General features: G+C 46.6%; 6 protein-coding genes across 6 annotated transcripts; 2 read left to right on the top strand and 4 right to left on the bottom strand.

Annotated features, from left to right (window-relative positions):
* Window positions 1–2051: 2051 nt before the first annotated feature.
* H6S33_003988 (uncharacterized protein) lies at window positions 2052–2791 on the bottom strand (the record flags this gene model as incomplete). Its single annotated transcript, XM_044835345.1, has 4 exons — window positions 2052–2187; window positions 2268–2467; window positions 2548–2643; window positions 2702–2791. The coding sequence occupies 4 exons, from the start codon at window positions 2789–2791 to the stop codon at window positions 2052–2054; spliced, it is 522 nt and encodes a 173-aa protein (XP_044691522.1).
* Window positions 2792–3119: 328 nt separating this feature from the next.
* H6S33_003989 (uncharacterized protein) lies at window positions 3120–4061 on the bottom strand (the record flags this gene model as incomplete). Its single annotated transcript, XM_044835346.1, has 9 exons — window positions 3120–3251; window positions 3313–3377; window positions 3438–3514; window positions 3569–3661; window positions 3715–3758; window positions 3815–3822; window positions 3883–3896; window positions 3961–3969; window positions 4045–4061. The coding sequence occupies 9 exons, from the start codon at window positions 4059–4061 to the stop codon at window positions 3120–3122; spliced, it is 459 nt and encodes a 152-aa protein (XP_044691523.1).
* Window positions 4062–5635: 1574 nt separating this feature from the next.
* Window positions 5636–7661, top strand: H6S33_003990 (uncharacterized protein; the record flags this gene model as incomplete). Its single annotated transcript, XM_044835348.1, has 5 exons — window positions 5636–5698; window positions 5754–6401; window positions 6473–6684; window positions 6742–7430; window positions 7489–7661. 5 exons carry the CDS (start codon window positions 5636–5638, stop codon window positions 7659–7661), a joined length of 1785 nt encoding a protein of 594 aa, XP_044691524.1.
* A 1293-nt stretch (window positions 7662–8954) lies between these two features.
* H6S33_003991 (uncharacterized protein) lies at window positions 8955–11171 on the bottom strand (the record flags this gene model as incomplete). The annotated part of the gene is made up of 7 exons (XM_044835349.1): window positions 8955–9018; window positions 9091–9235; window positions 9285–9762; window positions 9827–9952; window positions 10016–10151; window positions 10544–10680; window positions 10767–11171. 7 exons carry the CDS (start codon window positions 11169–11171, stop codon window positions 8955–8957), a joined length of 1491 nt encoding a protein of 496 aa, XP_044691525.1.
* Window positions 11172–15061: 3890 nt separating this feature from the next.
* Window positions 15062–15997, bottom strand: H6S33_003992 (uncharacterized protein; the record flags this gene model as incomplete). The annotated part of the gene is made up of 3 exons (XM_044835350.1): window positions 15062–15141; window positions 15232–15731; window positions 15789–15997. The coding sequence occupies 3 exons, from the start codon at window positions 15995–15997 to the stop codon at window positions 15062–15064; spliced, it is 789 nt and encodes a 262-aa protein (XP_044691526.1).
* Window positions 15998–16770: 773 nt separating this feature from the next.
* On the top strand, window positions 16771–18566 carry H6S33_003993 (uncharacterized protein; the record flags this gene model as incomplete). Its single annotated transcript, XM_044835351.1, has 3 exons — window positions 16771–16910; window positions 16974–17179; window positions 17242–18566. The coding sequence occupies 3 exons, from the start codon at window positions 16771–16773 to the stop codon at window positions 18564–18566; spliced, it is 1671 nt and encodes a 556-aa protein (XP_044691527.1).
* Window positions 18567–18883: the final 317 nt, after the last annotated feature.

Consider the following 18883-nt stretch of genomic DNA (forward strand, 5'->3'; position numbering starts at 1 on the left):
TTCCCCTACTTATCTCGATGCTCCCTACCCCTCAGACATGGCGCGACATTTCGGGCGAATTTGGGTTGATTTTTTACTGGTGCGTCTCATTTGATAGAGTAGAACTTATATTTCCACGAAGAGTCCTTGAGACGCTCTACGTTTAGCACAATCCCTTGATCGCAACCCCGTTGCATGTTAGTCAGTAGTAGCCTCCAGGAGTTGTCCCATTACTGCCATCTGGTCGCGCCATTGATTTCTGGCTGGCATCAAGGGTGCAGTTAAGAGCGGGTGGTATAGAGGCGGCCGTGGAAGGCTTATCCGAGGACAGCAAATACAAAACAGTATGTAGCCGAGTGACAGATTGTGACTGTCCAATAGAGACTATACCGGATCCAGACAGCCTAAAATGGATTGGTCAGGGATTAGCTATCTTCGCATATTTTCCCAATTTAAGGGAACAAATGAGAAATTGAGGAAAGGTTTTGTAGTGTAATGGATAGCACACGGGATTTTGATTCCCGTAATCTGGGTTCGATCCCCAGCAAGACCTGAAACAAAGTTTATGATGTTAAAAACAGCCCGTTGCGTCGGGAATTCTTTTTGCTGCCGATGGAGATTTCCAGTTCAGCTGGACAGCTTGAATTAGATCCGGCTTGAACTCGTGAGTCGAATTTGCTCATTCTCTTTTGGTATGAGCTGGTTAGCGAGTGATGGAGCGTGATTGGCTGTTCAAGTAGATTAGGAGCGTGTTTTAATACTTTTTCGATCAAAGATGTAGCTTCATTACTGAATACCTCTAAAGCAAAATCCATTCTGCTAGAAATAAAAGATACACCTAATAACGCCAAGATAATGAAAATTTTCAAAGACAGAGTAACTGCACGTATGTGGGGATTAATTTTCCAACAAAAGGAATCGTATGTTAAACTTCAATTTATTGCGCACAGTTATATCAACTGGTTAGAGGGCATATAACGGCAGTTTCAATTGCGTGCCTCCAATTATCACGAGGCTAGCACATCCGTTTGCAAAAATTACATCAGAAACCATTCAATCAAAAACGTGCTTTATGCCACCTTTTTCTTTGGGATACTTTGTATGCACTAAAAGTAGGGCAGGTGTCAATGGTTCATGGTCTTTGTTTTGTTATTGGATCTCTTCAACATTTTTGATGATCTCATTAACGCTTAGCTTGCCTGGTGTCTATATTTTATCTGTGAGAAGCATTGTGGCTGCTAGTGTACCTGGCATTACATGTACGGACGCCACATGGAGCTTAAACTTGGAGGGTGGAAGTACTGATGGGAGTCCCAATATGTATGGTAACATTCTTTAGGGTTGATGATCATCATACAAGCCCTCTGTCCGTTTGTTTGATCATTTAGTTTATTTTTCACCATTTCTTATCATGTTTTTGCCCGTCCTAAGAAGAGTGGCTATATGACTTGAAAACAATTGCGGAGGAAGTAAGAGGTAAGCACCACAGACCCTGCCCCTCTCCCCCTCGCAAGATATACAAACCTTCATTATGAATTGATAATCCCCTCTCGATATATTGAGTAATAAGAACTGACTAAATAATTTTTTTTAGCTTTAGAATTGAAAAGCCATGATCCAACGAGAGCAGAGGCCCCAGAAGTTTACGGTTTAGGGCGTCGGCAGTATTCTAAAGCTCAAGGTGAGTAAGATCAGGATCTCCCCCTATAGCTACTTGTAGTGATGGGGGTTTAAAACTAGTCAACTGAGTCCTAAAGAACATTAATATAGTCAGATTATTGAAAAACCATCCGATCTATTTTCATCCTTTAGTTTTACCATATCTTACAAGAGAGAGAGACCCCCAAACCCTATTTTTATTTACACCAGGAAAAAGAAACCATGCAACCACGAACGAAAATGCGTATAGACCCCCCCATTTATGAAGCTGGTGAGGAGAGATAATTTCTGCACAAAAGAAATGAGTGCAAAAAAGATATATATATATATGTTAAAAATGTCCTTGAAATAATGTCAGGCCTGATTATATTACCAAAGAAGGAGATATCCTCATGATCATACTTACCAATCGATTAGTCCATCTTCATGTAGTAATCGATGGCAGCACTGAACGCCGCAAAACCCGCACATCCGAAAGCCGCAGCTTGGGGTCCCGCTTTCACTCCGAGTGCACCTCCGGTAACACACCCAGCAGCCACACTGTTGTACCTTCAGTCCCAAAAAATGAACCGTTAGTATTCGTCGAACTCAAGCAGCCTCTCACCAAACATAGGTTCGAAAAGACTCACATATCATTCTTGGCCCGGAACCCTTCGATGCAGCATTCCGAACCTGCATACATTGCTCCCACAAGTCCAAAACCCTTCGCACTAGAATATGACCTCTGGCCCATATCCTTGAATCCTCGTCTTAGCTGTTCCTTCAGCGGCAGGTCTGCCAGTGATTTTGCACCGGGTAGGCCACCGGTCATGGGCGTGTCGTAGGACATCTATAATATAAAACCCCTCGATCTCAGTACAGAACATTGTAATGGAATGGCCAATTAAGGGACAGATTGAGAGTCCGTACACTGGCCATAAACAGCCCGAAAACTCCTCCAAGAGCAAATCCGGCACCTCCAGAGATGACGGTCTTTATTGGACAAGATTCCAATCCAGCTTGCATCTATGAATTCCCATGTCAGCTTCGGTAATCTGGAGATGGTGGGCGACGAAATACGCACCATTTTGATCATCTGCTGCTGCTGCTCATCAGCAGACATCTCGCCGCCATTTGCGCCCCCTCGAGTACCTGGATATCCGCCGAAGTTCATAGCTTGGGTTCTTGTATCTGCGCCGGATTGAAGGTCCTAGGGTAGTTTGTTGAAGGCGGCTTAAAATTCGTGGCGGACGTCAAGAAAAAGTTTTGCCAAGACATAGAGATCTTCATTTGTTCACATGCATATATCACGTGGTTGTTCATAGTGGCATCAGACTGAGAATAACAGGCTTTAAGTTTAGAGAAATAATATTGGTTTGGATTATTTGGACACTTTTATTTTTCACATAAGGACTCGGAGAAAACGCTATCTGAACGCAAAATATGACTATATTTGGAATGCGCGATTCTAAGCTAGTACTCTACGGAGGAAATACGAGCATCTATTTCTCGTAGATCCAGGTGTGCTGGGACTGCTTGTAGGAGACAAGGTCCTCCTTGGAGAACCAGAGAGCAATCTCCTTCTGGGCAGACTCAACGGAGTCAGATCCGTGGCAGACGTTCCTGCCAACATCCTGTATCGCGATATGGTCAGCTTACTGAATCAAAAATTCAATATCGACTGGGAAAGCTTACAATGGCGTAGTCACCACGGATGGTTCCGGGAGCGGAGGCCAAGGGGTTGGTGGCACCGAGGATGACTATAAAATTGCGTTCTTAGTTGACAATCATTGCGTCTATGCTTAGGATTAAATTCATACCACGTCCGGTCTTAACGACCTCACGACCCTCCCAAACCATGGCGCAGATGGGGCCAGAGTTCATGTAGGTGATCAATCTGAATAATATATCAGCTCAAGGTCCAAGTGAACAACATATTATAGAGACTCACCCAGGGAAGAAAGGCTTGTCAGCCAAGTCGGCGTAGTGGGCCTCAAGGTGCTCTTTGCCGGGGGTGACAAGCTTGATGGCAGCGAGCTTGAATCTATAAATCATTAGAAAAATATAATTGTTTAAGATTATCTGGGAGAAACTCACCCCCTGGCCTCAAAACGAGTGATGATGGGGCCAATGAGTCCACGCTATATAAACGATTAGTTCCACCTTACTCGCTGAATTTGTGATAAAAACTGCATACCTGGACACCTATAAAAAGCGTAATCGTCAGTTACCAGCTGAAAAATCATCAGAATAGTTCGAACATACCGTCGGGCTTGATGCTATTATCAAAATGGAGAAGTTAATATCATTTTATCTTTACGCAATTGAAATCCAGGGACTTACGCGATGAAACTATGATCATATGAATGTCAGCTTCATTAATTAGAAGAGTAATTGAACAAGAAGGGTTTGAAATTGGAATCATACGTCTGCTCAGAAGTCATTTTGATGGAATTGAGGGTGTATAGAGGATTGAGTTGATTCTGGTGGGAGATGGAGAAGTCGAGGGAGAGGGGAAATAAAAAGGGTCCTAGTCAACGTGCTAGCGCGGGGCAAACTGGCGAATGGCTGCCCCTCTTTCCTATCTAGGTGAGTTTAGGGAATTTTCCCCGCCTTCATAATTCTACTGCTTTTGGCCTTACAGCGGGTTACCAGAACAGGATTGTTTTGCTTCAGTCTTGCATATCGCTTTCACATGGGCTTCTTGGCTCCTTTGCTGGTCTCCAACACCGCAAGCTCCAACGTTTCACAGCTGCAAGGATCTCATGCGGAACAAATCTATGGTACCTACAAGATCTTAATCGTATTTCGGAATTTCCTTTTTCCACTTCCTTCCATTTTGTATCACAAGTCGCACCCGGACTCACGGTATGAAGAGCCTCGGATTAACAGAGCTAGTCACATCCACGGTTCGAGATATCGATTTGTTAAGCTACGTATACATATATATATTTCACAAAGACGGATGGTTATAACAATCCTGATAAAGTATACTCACTTCGAAAGGGGGTAAAAATATCCTTAGTTCTTGGTCATAATGCGTGTGCCTTACATGTACATACATGTACATAGTACTCTAGAGCTAGAGTGCCTGAGGTATCATGTAGCACGGGATCAACTAAATCTAAACAGCCACGGATTATCAGCGTCAGCTTCCGCTTCATCTTAGGGTCTCCAACCTCTGTCGCAGTTGTGAATAAATTCTATTGTGCAATTGTTCTAAAGCTTTTAATTCCCGCAGCCCATGATACCTACTAACTATATGTACTGAGTCTTAACACTAGGAATATGAGATAGTTTACTCGACGTAAGGTTTGGGATCCAACACTGAAATGGTGTTGCTCCCTTGTCGAAAAGTTTATCATGATAAAAACAATATGTAGGTATGTTGAGGCTAAAGTAATCTTTCTAGCTGCAGCTGTCGGAGCATTTACTACGTTCAATCTGACGGCCCGTCGGTTCCGGAAGCGAACCCCGGAAATTTAGAAAATCATCCTAAAGGCTAGAAACCAGGCTTAGTTGATGAGAATCCCCGTTATGGGTTTCCCCGGACCCCAGTACCGGCCTTGCATACAACCGCTCCAACGGATATTACTGGTCAATCAGAAATATTATGAACTTTGGCTGATATCCCGGGGGTAAGGAAGCAGGGAGATTCGCGGTCAACGATCCACCTTCCAAAAGATGACTGCTTTCTTTCCTTTATGGGTTTTACTCAGGCTACCATTGAAATAAAATTCAGATTTGAATGCATGATAGTGGGTATTTCGTTGAGAATATGACCAAACTATATTGTAAGGCAAATGGCCAGGCTTTTCCATTTACCCCCCGGATTGAACCTGTAAACCTGGGGAACAACGGAGGCGGGGAAATGATGCAATATTTAAGGAGAGACAATTTCCCTCCTCTGATCTATTGTTGAGCAGGAAAGTCTCGAGCCTTGCATCCCGAGGGCCAGAACAATCTCCCGAGTTACCAGGAATTTTTATAGGTGTCAACTTGACAATTGATATCCAATATGCTTCGGTACGCAGCTTTAACTTTGCCAATTCTGGCATTGGGAGGAAATGCCACCCCGTTGGTAGGTCGTCGTTTGTTTCGGACTATGATATTATACAAAATTAACTCTGGCGCAGGAGGCCGGGCACCCTATTCTTGAAAGAACAGCTGCTACTAAGACTGTTTCTTTCAATGCTTCTGCAGGGACTACTTACCTCCCCAACAATGACTACTCCAACGAGAGACTAGGGTTTCTCTGGAACCAGGTTGGCCCAGTTGCAACCCACCCGGTTGTTACTGCTACCGTAGAACCTACACCAGAGCCCTCATACGTTGGACCAGACTCGTTATTCCACCCTCTTTTAGCAAGCAGCAATCCCGAGATAGCCAATGCCAAACTTCCTGCCAACTTCGCATGGGGTCTCAGCTCTTCTGCATACCAGATTGAAGGTGCTGCCAAAGATGAGGGCCGTGGACCTTCCATCTGGGACTTGCTCTCACATCGTGTCCCCGGACAGGTTGTTGACGATACAAACGGCGATATCCTCGGCCAGCATTACTATCTCTACAAGCAAGATTTTGCACGGCTACAGAAACTTGGTACCCCGTGGTTCTCGCCCAGTATCTCATGGCCCCGTATTTTCCCTTTTGGCTCTGGGCCAATCAACGAGGCGGGATTGAAACATTATGATGATGTTATTGCAGAGTTGGTCAAGCTCGGAATCAAGCCTGCCCTTTCTTTGTTCCATTGGGATACCCCGTTGGCGTTGTTCAACGAGTATGGTGTAGGTCTTCGTGAAATTACTTGAACGAGTGACATTTTGTGATCTGAATCCTAATCGCTGTGGTGTTTTAGGGTTGGACCAACCCAAAGATTATCGACGATTATGTGAACTACGCAAAGTTCATCATTTCTCGTTACGATGAGCATGTTCCGGTCTGGTTCACTATAAATGAACCCCAATATTGTAACTGGCAATACTCATACTACCCTGCTGGAGAGTACTATCCCTCGTACGGTATTGGCCCTGGAGCAAAGGCTCGTTGGCTATGCGGCCACCATACGTTGTAAGTTACCGGCACATTCAATCCTTGAAACGAACTGTGCTAATTGGTGGTGAATAGACTTGCGCACGCAAAGGTCGCTAAATGGTACAAGGAAGAATTTAAGGGCAAGGGCCGCATCACCTTCAAGAACTCCGGAAACTACTTCGAAGCAAACTCAACCAGCACTGAAGATGCTGCTGCCGTCTCTCGTGCATATGACTTTGTTCTCGGTTGGTTCGGTGGTCCATGGACCGACGGAGACTACCCCCAGTCCCTCAAAGACACTCTAGGGGACCTTCTCCCCACGTTCACTGAAAAAGAGAAGAAGCTCATCAAGGGCTCTTGCGACTTCTACGCTATTGACGCTTACACTGGATACTACGTCGGTGCTATTGATGATGTTCAGGCATGTGCCACCAACAGCTCTGCAGGCGGTTGGCCCGAGTGTGTATCGCAGTCATCCGTCACCCCAGACGGGTTCGGCGTAGGCCCCTCTGGAGACCTTGGTGTAACATGGCTTAAGAGCACGCCCGGAGGTATCAGGAGTTTCTTGAAGACTATTACAAAAGACCTGTTCCCAGCGGTTCCAGATATCATGGTCACTGAATTTGGCTTTGCAGAGCCGTTTGAGAGCGAATATACCAACATTCAGGATGCCACATGGGATCTAAGACGGGCGGATTATATCCAGGGATATCTTGATAACATTCTCCTTGCCGCTACTGAGGATAAGGTTAACGTTACTGGTGCATTTATCTGGTCGATCTGTAAGTACTTGTCTTTTATTTGCAGATGATATTTATTGTGGCTAACAAATGTCTTTAGTCGATAATTTTGAGTGGGGCTCTGGAGCTGCGGTCCGCTTTGGTGTTCAGTACCTCAACTATACTTCTCTTGAGCGAACTCCCAAGGCGTCTTTGTTCCAAACTCTTAACTGGTTCAAGACCCATGGTGGCGAGTTTGTTGGCAGTGTTGTTAATGCGACTCTGGGTAGATAATGTGCAGAGAGATACTTAATCTAGTTATAATGTAATCTAGAGTTTGTAATGTCGTGATGGTGTTCTATGACCTACTTATCCTGCGATACTGCCATCAAACTATAAATGTCTTGTGCATACTTACTTATAATATATCGTTCTTGCAAGGTGCCTACCTAGCCCAGGGCTTAAAAACAGTGCACATCAGCCTTGGATATATGCATTTCAACTCTTAAACCCTGTGATAAATATAATGTTTTGGTTGATACATCATAGAAAGGAAAGGTGGGGAAGTGTATAAATGCTACTACAACCTGTGCGGTTAAAAGTGGGTGCGATGAAATAGCTTAGGGTATGGATAATCGTGCTAATCGATCATTTCCACATTTCAAGCTTGAAGTTTGTTAATAACCGGAGTCGGTATCCCAGCTGCAGAATTATGGAGAATAGATCAGATGATGCGGTGAGATTCTCTAAGCATTATTAACCGAGTAAAGAATAAATAGACGAATGCTCTCCATTGAGCCCTTCAAGTTTATGTGGCGGGGCATCTACTGTACCCTATGAAGGTGTTAGCCTCGACATAATGGTCTTTTCCTCGGAGAAACCATTGTAAAACTAACTGAATATAGCTGTCGGATTGTGAATTGGGAAGACTTTTGCAGCACCAGTACGGGTTATGTTAGTTTTAATGAGGAACCATATTGTTATCTATCTCAGTCTATGTCTGTATGTAAAGTATATATAGATGTGTGTCGCGCGCGTTTCTGATAAATTCAAGTGGGAAAGGTAGGCATGGGCGGCCATGTATCTTGGAAATTGCAAAGAACTCATGACGGAATGGATACCCGTATGTAGTAAACACTCTAACCATCCTGATCCCGATAATAGTAGAAGCCACCTCACAAGAGCCAATAAGATAAATAGTACAGATGAGGATGACATGGAAAGAGAACAATAAAGATGAGGATTTTTATCCGCACCCCACTCCTGATCGCCATCATGAGTGTATATTTCCAGTTCAATTTAACCCCGCCACCTGAACCCCGTATAGCACCCAGGAACCAACCCCATTGCCCCATTGCCTAATACCTAAACCCTGAATGACAGACCGTAGAAAAAAGAAGAAAAATACAATAATAAAAAATCTGTATACAAGCGCAGGAAGAACTGCAGCCAAGACAAACCCACGTAAAATCACAAATAAACACCCATTGTAGTAAACTACCGTATTTCGATAATAAAAACTATTCCAGTTAAAGGGGTCGTGTGGTTATCAGGGATAAGATTAGGACTGAAGCCATGCTTCCTAATCTATTGACCAAAGGCTTCGGCAACACCTTTCATTTTGCCTTTGTGTTGGGGCGCTTTAGACCATCTAGTTTATCCTTGTAAGCCTGGGTTTCAAGAGGTAAAGTTATGGGCGAGGAGAAAAGTTAAATATACTTACATTCGCACTTTGTGGTCGTCACCTGCAGATGCAAACATATGTGGATTCGCTGGGTTCCACGCAACACAATTTACGATGCCCGAATGTCCAGGCAGAGTCTCAACTAGTGTTCCGTTCTCTTTGTGCCAAATATATACCATCGCGTCTGGAAAGTGTTAGCAACGGAAGACGAGGCGTCCAAATGGGAAACAAACCTTCACTGCCAGAAACTACGAAGTTTTCGTCTGCTCCTCCAAAACAACTTCGTATCATGAACTCCTTCTGCTTCTGCCCAGTGAATTTCCGTACAACTTCCGCTGTCGCGAGATCCATCAAATGTACCTCCTGCAAGCCAGTTCCCATGTTCATGAGAATGTACCGCGAATCCTTGCTGACAGATATGCATGTGAGTTCCGAAACCATCTGGATTTCGTACTCTTTCTCTCTTGTTACGAAGTTATAGACATGCAACTTCTTTTGCGTGCAGATGGCGGCTAACCGTCGTCCGTTAGGCGTTATTACCAAATCATATACTCTAGACCCCGTCCATCGGTACACTTCTTTCCCCTCTAGGTCCCAAACTATCATTTCCCGGTCTACGCTACCAGTTACGAATGTCTGCCCGTCTGGTGCCCAGGCACAACAGCTCACCCAGTCCGAGTGGCCTGATGATGTCCAGATGCATTCACCAGTCTGAAAAGATAAGTATATTAACAAAGGTCCGTGATATAATGCCGGCAGAAGAGAGGAAGCTTACTCTTGTATCCCATAACTTTGCTTTTGAATCTGTGGAGCAGCTCAACAAACGCGTATCATCCGGTGACCACTGAACACAGGTCACATGATTCATGTGTTCCCGTAATATATGTATGTATTCAAAAGTCTGCCCCATGAACCAATTTTAGTATATATTTCCCAAGGCTTAAGACATGCTGCCAGTACTCACCTCAAGATCCCAAATAATTACTGTGTTATCTTTACTTCCAGTCGCCAGCTTTGTCCCATCATTCGAGAACTGCACAAACCATACCTCATCATCGTGATCTTTAAGGATGTGTATAGTCGATAGTGGGAATTGATTTCTATCGCATATGTGATCTGAATATAACGATGGGGAATTGGCTGTGTTGTGATAAAGACACCTGGAAATCTGGGTTTGTTTTACTTGGTGCAGTAGGGAGGCGAGACGATGTTCGGGAATCATTACAGAAGGCGAAATTGATCCTACAAGAGTAGTGTAAGTTGGTAAACCTTTTCTTCCTAAAGTCCTTAGAAAAAGCTTACGGGATAGCTCTGAGAGAAGATGTTGCCGGGATAGTCCTGCAGCCCCGTCCCACCCAGCTTGCGTTTTGAGATCTTCGGCGTCTATGCACATCATCAAACTATGCATCCAGCACCCTAGTCAATACACATGTAACACTAACATATAATGTAACTTTCTACATCCAATGGATTGCTATAGCCAAATGCTTACCTTGATAGTGAATGTAGCTTGTTTACACTTTGATTCAGTGGCGTAAGTTCTGTCCTGAGAACTTGCAAAGCCTTTGATACCTCTCTAGCCTCCAGCAGTTCAAGAAACTTCTGTTCCCTCAAGTAAAACAACAAAGCCTATCCAAATCTCCAGTTAGCACTGGCAATACATCATGGTCGGATGAACCCATAGATTCCCACCAAGCCAAACCAAACAGGCTCACATTTACGTCATGATTACTGTCAATTTCCAATCCAAAGAGCAAGACCTCCGCCTTTGTCCATTCCCCCTTTAATACAGCATTACGAAAGTCCGAGACCTCCTGTGACTCCAATGTGTACTCGCTCTCCTCTTCTAATACTCTTGCAGCCCGGTGGTACCCCAAATCTACCAAGGACTGAATAGCAATCCTGGTTATTTCCTCCCGGTCATGGCCAAAATAGCTCGGTTTCGGTGTAGGCGGGGCCAGCATGGTAAATGAGGAAGAATTTGACTCGCCATCGTGCTTTGAGGATCCATTGCGAACTGAAGTGCTACGGTTGCCATTCACCTCAACCGACCTAAAAGGCGACGTAGCCCCGTTGCCCGAAGCACCTTGAGAGCTAACAGTATTGTTCTTAATTATCATGTTTCTGTTGGCGTCGCTGCCGGTAAGATTAGGTGGGGTAGCCGTTTCACTGCCTGGGCTATACGCGGACGTCCGTCTGCGTTTCCTGGCGGGATGTTCGTTGCCTCCTTGCTGGGGTGACCTCTGCTGCGAAGTGATGGCAGTAGAGGTGGTACCTGATTGCGGGGCTTGCTGTCCAAGGATTGAGGACCTCGGACGCCTATCTGTAGAGGATTGGCCTTGATCGGTTTGAGATGTTTCGCTTTCACTTTCTTCGGAGGATGAAAGAGCTCCGTGAGATCTTCTTGTTGCCAGGACGACGATGATATAGGTGGTCTGGCGGATAGTCGATTACTGCCAACACTTCACACCTCGAGAACCAAGTCTTGAGATGAAAGGGTGCAGTGGATGACGACCGCTAAACCGGTTCAAGGGGTAAAGAAAGAAAAAAAAGAAATGACAGGGTGGTTAGCCGGAGAAAGGCAGTGTCACCGCGAGATACGTCGTGAGGTTGTTGAATGTAATCTTAATTATATCTACTATCAAGATGAAGAGCAAATCAAGTGAGCTGTCAGAACAAAGCCCAACCAGGTGAGTCGAAGGATCGCTTTGACAGACTTCTAGAACCGACCTTTGACGTCTACGCGAGATTTTTAGTTGGGGGAACGGCGGAGAGGCTGCAGGGGCAATGCGAACGTAGTTGAAGGGGGGACAAATGTGAGGTTCCGAGTAAATCAGGGTGCGGTAAATGGCGAATAAGGTTGTTAATGACCAAACTTGAGAAGGAGTGCGGCGTTGTCAAAGTTATGTAGGCGAAATGATCCAACACACGCTATCAACGTGTAAACTAGGCCTGCAAGGTGCTAAAAGACGAAACGAGATGTAGGCAGGTCAGGAACCAGGGGATGGACGATCGATTTGTCTGGGAAGAAGAAGCAAGCAGCGAGTCAAGAGAGAGCTAGAGCTGAGATAGTTATTGAGAAGCAGACTATGGAGTGGACAGCTTTTGAATATGGGAGGACAAAGGGCAGAAATAATGAGGGCAAGTTGAAGTTCTGGAGAGAGGGGGAGTGGGGAGTGGGGGGGAGAGAATAGGTGGTTTGAAGAGGAAGAGGACGGATGAGGAAGGGTTTTGAGGTCTTGTCTCGTCTACCACCACATATATGTAGATACTGGCACGCACCCGGAGCCTTCCTGGGATATTCACGCAATAAGAGAGTATCAGATACTATCTAATCCATCTAAGCACCAGATTCGGGAACAAACAAAGTGGTGGGCCCCAGGCTGCATTTTGTACCTCCAATCAGCAAAAATCTTTGGATTTAGAGCGCATGTCGATAAGCTATTCGCTGTGAACTCCAGGATGACGCTCTGGTTAGCTGTTTATTGTCTGTGCATGGCACCTATCGCCTTCACCCCAACATATCCGCTTCTCTTTCTCCCCTCTCTATATTAGGGATGTAATTGGCGATAAAAACAGACAACACTTCCTGCTATGAAGCTTCAAATTCTCGGCTGTATGTACCGTACACTTTTCAACGGCGCGGCTGTATCGCTATCGCGAGGACCCTCTCCAACTCCTTCCGGCAATCAATCATGCACCCGAGCACGACCGATAGCATTACCACATGCCCCGTGACCCCGTAACCAACATCACATTCCCGTTATGTAACTTGGTGATGGGTCTGTCCAGCCTCTTTAAAGTTCCCCAGCTCACTGGTGCTTGGCTAGTCCCCAAACAGAACAGCCCTCGGCCCTGTGCCCTGGATTACTCCTTGAAGCTCAGTATATGCGGCTCCGTGAATGCACTGGTCTGTGCTTTTAGCTCCTTTGCCGGTCAACGTCATCTCTCCTCTTATCTTATCGCTGTTTTTTTACATCGTGGCACTTTCCCTCAGTGTCTGCTTCACGAGTATAAATCTTCTGGAAGTTATCTACGAGACAGTGGGAAGCAAGGGCCGGCACTGGCCTAATAATGGAATCAATAGCAAGGTGTTAGATATGCCCATACAGCTTACAGACTACTAACGTCATAAATACCTCAGAGAAAGAAGGGTCTCTCATCCGCCAGGATGAAATGGAAATGATAATTTGTCTCTTACCCGTCCTACGTCTTGGCAGGGCTTCCGACGGTTCGAGCACCTACATGCATGTAATTCCAATCATTGACCCAATGTAAGAGGTAAAACTCAACCACCCATTGCATGTAAATTCACATACATTCTGGTTGACATAACGAGCCAAATGAGCCCTGGGAATGCCTTTAGGTAATTAAAGTTCCTCAAAACCACATAATGGCCTTAAACCCACAACTACCATTAAAACCTGGGTGGTTAAGTACTAAATGTGTAGTTCGGACATTATCTTGTAGTAGCACTGATCAGACTTGTCCTGTTTGCTGACCAGTTCTATCGAAGCTCTGTTTCGAATGTTTTGCGTTCACTCAGCTTCAAGCGTTGGTTTTTTTTTCATTCCTTGATCAGGTCAGCGCGGCCTGTCTGGCTTGACAATGACATTTATTGTCATTTTCACTGCAGTAAAACGAGTAGTCCAACCCACTGCCTCCTTATGGTATGTGGTTGTTGAGGGTAGCCAAGTTGTGAAGATGTAGCCTGTCCCTAGCACGTCCAGCCAGCAGCCCAATTCAGCGAAGGCACTGATAATTCATAGACCTCAACCAGCCCGTTGAGCAACTTGCTACTCGTAGGGGATAGGTACGAGACTACAACCAACCCACTAAACGTCCCAGGCCGGACAGTCAACTCTCTTCACCATCAACCCAAACCGCATCTTGCCAACATCCAACACTGGCCTGCTTATCAGGTCAAGCAGGCCCTTCTCCACGTACATCCAGGCTACTTATATAACCGGCACACAGAGCCCTGAACCGAGTCTGCCACCTAGTATTTTTACCAAAGCTCAACTTGCCTTGAGATTGGGCTACAGCTATCACAGGATCAGTTCTCCCTCTTAACATCCAAGAATGCATGTTGTCAGGCATCCCATTCAAGGTGTTCCTTAGCTGGCGGGTAGCTCGTTAGCTCGACACACCGTGCTAGCAAGCGGGCGATCCTGGGTGAGAAGTATTTGCTTTGTAGGGCAAGTCATCGTTGAAACTTTCACCGAACCCTACCAAAACCGTTACCCGATAGAGTACGTTTACAGAGCAGGCCAAAGTAGCTTCCTGAAAGGGGGATGTCCGACCCCCAATGGACCTAGTAACTCTGGCGGGTACTTTGAAACATAAGGGTGCTTGGGTTTGTTGATGGGTCAAAGCCGTTGAATATGGAGTCAATTGTGCCTGTGCGCTGAAAAGGAAAGAAAGAAATGGTAATAACAACCATAAAGTGGTGTTGTTGTAAGAAGGCTTCTTCTTCTAACCGAGTGATGGCTCATGCAAGTACACGCAGCCCACCTACTCTAAGTAGACCTTCTCTGGATTCAAGATGAAGGGCTTACAGGAGAATGTTGGAGTAAAAAAACTATATTCAGCATCCAGCCATGTTAAGGGTACATATGCCACAACCAAAAACCGAATAATACACAAGCAAAAAAGAAGAAGATACATGATGATCGGCCGCGATATAGACACTCCCGCGAGATCTCTCCGCCGTAGATAAAATGTATAGTAAGCACATGGACACAATGCTACAACCCAATCTCTGTCAGTATACACAATCCAAAGATCCCTACAAAATGACTTTCCACGTTGGCCCTGCGCCTGCAAAGTTGTCAGGCCCATCTGGGCCGCGCCGTCGAAGCCACCCTCCATCCCTTACCAATTCGCGACTCCGCGGCCGCCGTTAATTCATAACTCATCGCAATAAAACCAAAAAAGCAAGCACACAACTTCCTAGAAAAAAGATAGAAAAAAGACCTTCCTCTCATTAAAATCAGTGAAAAACAGGATGCTACAGCCCCCCAGGGGGCCTAGGCGAGAAAACACCTCTATTAGGACTAATCCCCAACGCCGCACCTAGATTCATTGCGCCTTCCCATCCCGACCAGATCAGCTCCAGTTCCAATGCAAACAAAAAGACAAGACACTACAGATAGCTGGGCCTCGGAGAAAACGGCATACCCTTCCTCTGCAAATTTTTCTCATACAGCCACTTATTGTTCGGCACCACCGAGCTGCCAACTCTCGGCGCCGCCGGGCTAGGGCTCCCAAAGCTGCTTCGGCGGTCTACAACTCCGCCCATCCTCAATGGACTGGGCGTCATCGGCGGGGGGGTCGTAGTGGCCTTACGGCTCTGCGGGGGCGACGGCGAGGAAACCGAGGTGTTGAACGAAACCGGCGAGCCGGTGCGGGATGATGAGGGGGCGTTCTTGGTGTATCGGGGGGGCGTGACAATGCTGCCTTCTGCGGCAGCGGGACTGAGGGGTACGTCAGGGTTCAGCCCGAGGAGTTTGCGTTGCTCGGGGGTCAGCGGGATGTCCGTGAACTCATCGGCAGGCCGTAGAAGCTTGTAGAGGCTTTCGAGTATGTTCCAGATGAGGAGAGAGCGCACGCCCCAGAGGGCATAGAAGGCATAGAAGGAGATTGTGGGTGAGGTGGGGACTAGGTTCTTGAGAGTGGAGCTGCGGGGAAGTTGTTAGTAATTTGTGATTGGACGGAGGATAGAAAAGTGGGGGTACCTTTGGCGGAAAAAGGCAACGATAAACCAGCAGAGGACGAGAGAGATCCCATTGGTCATGAGCCGGTGGATGTTCGTCTCTGTAAGGCCCTTCTGGGAGTTCCGCTGGGCTACAATGTCCATTGCGGGATGACGCCAGGAGCCGGTGGGCGTGCCCGACGGTGTCGAGGCGGCCGACTTGTAGGGGGTCATGGGGGGTGATAAAGACATTTGATGTCACGTAACTGGGATTGCTGGTGTTCACACGCGATGTTTAGAAGTTGGAGAGTGAGGGACGAGGGAAAGAAGGAAAGAAGAGCAGTAGCTGTAGTCAGTGAGTGGATGATGGTTGTGGTCGGTAAACCGTGTGTGTTGTTGATTGGTGTCGCAGTGCAGCGGTAGTGTTGGGGTTGTTGCTTGGGAGACGTGAAGTTTTGGATTCTGTTGTCCACTGGTGGTTGTAGAATGTGGTACGGGCTAGATTCCCCTTGTCTCTTTGGTGTTGGCTCGGTATTCCTTTGCGTGGTTGCTCGGCGCAACATTCATGGCCAAGGGTTACGCGAGAATTACCCGGACACATGGAGTCAAGCCTCAAGGGTACATAGAGTAGATAGCTAGTGCCACACTGCGTCAGCCACCATCTTTAACTTCCTTGTTGGACGCCATGAGGCCTGAAATGAAACTGAGGTCTGGATTGGACTGGACCGTAAACAGTTACGTAGACAGCTGAAGAGTAGAAAGGAAACAAATCATAGAGCAAAATGCAAGCTGCAGGCATCGTTCAGCTCAATCATGTTGTGTCACATCCCCGGTTATGGTGGGTGCACTGTCCATTAGGCACAGGTCTAGCGTTAATATTAATATTACACTTCCCGGATCTCTATGAGAACACCTATCCCCTCCACCACTGCTGCCCCTCCAGGCTCCAGCAACCATACCTCCCTCACAAGAACATCCCATTCTCTCAATACACATAGCTCAATTAGAGCAACTCCGTGTCTAACATGGAAGACTTTCTAGAATTCAACATCGTGACATACACGCTTATCACTGTGGTGCTAGGCCTGCTTGTGGTGCCCATCTTCTGGCAGACAGATCCTGATATTCACCCACTTATTCTCCACCGGCAGTCTAATGTTGCCCCGTATGTTTCCTTCTGGGGTTTTTAGAGTTCTATCTGGCAATTCTAATACCATAACAATAATAGTATCCGTAATCCCAAAGAGAGTGCTGTTCACCGTTCAAATAATGTTCCGTCCAACCAACCCTTCGTCACTGGCCTAAACCTTCCTACCGAACAGAAATTTCAAATTCGGGATGGCGATATTCGCGACATCTGGAAATTGGCTATTGAGAAGGGAAATGGAAAGATGCTTAGTGTCCGCGGAGCTGATGTCCACGAAATCGACATGGGTTTGTTTGTTCATAATCCAAAATAGAAATCATTTACCTAACAGAATCTTTGTTCTACATAGTGGACTTGACGGCCAATATTCACTCTCTTGGAAGCCATCTTGCCTCGATTCCCGGTGCGAAACGGATTGCGATTTACCTCGCGAACGATATTGAGAATATCGTGGCTACCTTTGCCTGTGCTTTCTACGATCTTCATCTTCTGATTTTGCCATTCGACCCCACTGCCTCCAGTGCTTCAGTAAACGCACTCTTGAAGCGTAGTGAGCTCGATGTCCTTATTGCACCCGCCGGCCAGCTTCCACTCAAAGACGTCGAAGGCGTGAACCTAAAGCAGCTGATTTATGTTGTCGAACGTGGCTCCCAACACCTAGACTTCAACTCGCCCCCCGGCTCCGCCATCAAAACAGCTATCTATCACGAGATCATTAAGACCCCCGGTAGCCCGCCTCCCAGCGGGCCCATCGACCTCAAAGCCCCCTCAGTGATCACTTTCGCAACCAACTTCATCGGCAATGACAAGAAGATCGAGATTACCCCATTCAACCACCGTAATATCATCGCTGGCGTCGCCTCTGCAATACATGCGTTGCCCAAGAATGAACAACTCACCAAGAACGATGTCTTCATCCCGGTGGATACCCTCAGCGATCTATACACCCGCATCAACACATACGCAGCCCTCGCATCTGGTGCAACCCTCGCCCTAAACCCCGTTAGTGGCTCCTCTGCCGACTTTGAGAAATGCGTCGCACGCGTGCGCCCCACGGTCGTCGTCGCATCTCCAAATACACTAGATGAAGTCCATCGCAAGACTATGGGAAGCCAGATGGAGATGTGGCATGGCATCATCCACTACTTCCAATCTCGCACCCTCACAGTTCATGGCTCAATCCCCAAAGGCAATTTCTGGACCCGTGTCAATGATTACGCGCGCCCCTCCGCGGGTGACCCAAGCCGCCTACGCCTAATCCTTACCGCCGAGTCCGCCGGTGACCTCGAATCTAAGCCATTGAACTCTGAGGATCTCTCCGACCTGCGCGTATTCTTCGGCTGCAAAGTCGTATATGGTCTTAAGTACTACCTTGTCGCGGGCCCCATCTGCCAGACACATATCTATGACTACCGCGTGCAGACTCAGATTCCCAAACCGAGTCGCAAGAAGGGCGTTCTGAAGCGGTGCGCGCATTTCGGGCCTGTGGCGCCGGGGTGCGAGGTCGTCACGAGGGACTACCAGGAGTATAGCGCTGCTGACGAGGGCGGGAGTAGAGGTGAGATTGTGGTGAGGGGGTTGACGGTTAGTGGAGCGGGGAGTGGAGGGAAGGGTGAAGTGAAGTTAGGCGTGGTAGGGAAGTGGTGGCCGGAGGGGGTGTTGAGTTATGTTTAAGCTGGTGTTTGAGCGTATTAAGATAGGCACTTAAGTAACTAGGTGTTTGGTTGAATTTTGAATGAATAGCTAGCAATTTTTTTTTTATTTGGTTTAAGCCGTTTTGGTGTATTGATCTAAAGTACTGCTTGGCTGGGTTATTGTCGCCGTTCTTATTCTTCGTTTATTGTGTTGTGCTGTGGCGGGATACTCATATGTGCTGGTGTTGAATTATTTCCAATCTGCAATTCTGTTTCGTGATGTCTTGTCTAATATTGGAGAGGTTGAAATTCCACATGGGAAACACCAAGCTATGGCTAGGAGTAGACAGGGCTGGT

Source organism: Morchella sextelata, assembly GCF_020137385.1.
Source record: "Morchella sextelata strain SCLS chromosome Unknown scls_16, whole genome shotgun sequence".
NCBI classification, from domain to species: domain Eukaryota; kingdom Fungi; phylum Ascomycota; class Pezizomycetes; order Pezizales; family Morchellaceae; genus Morchella; species Morchella sextelata.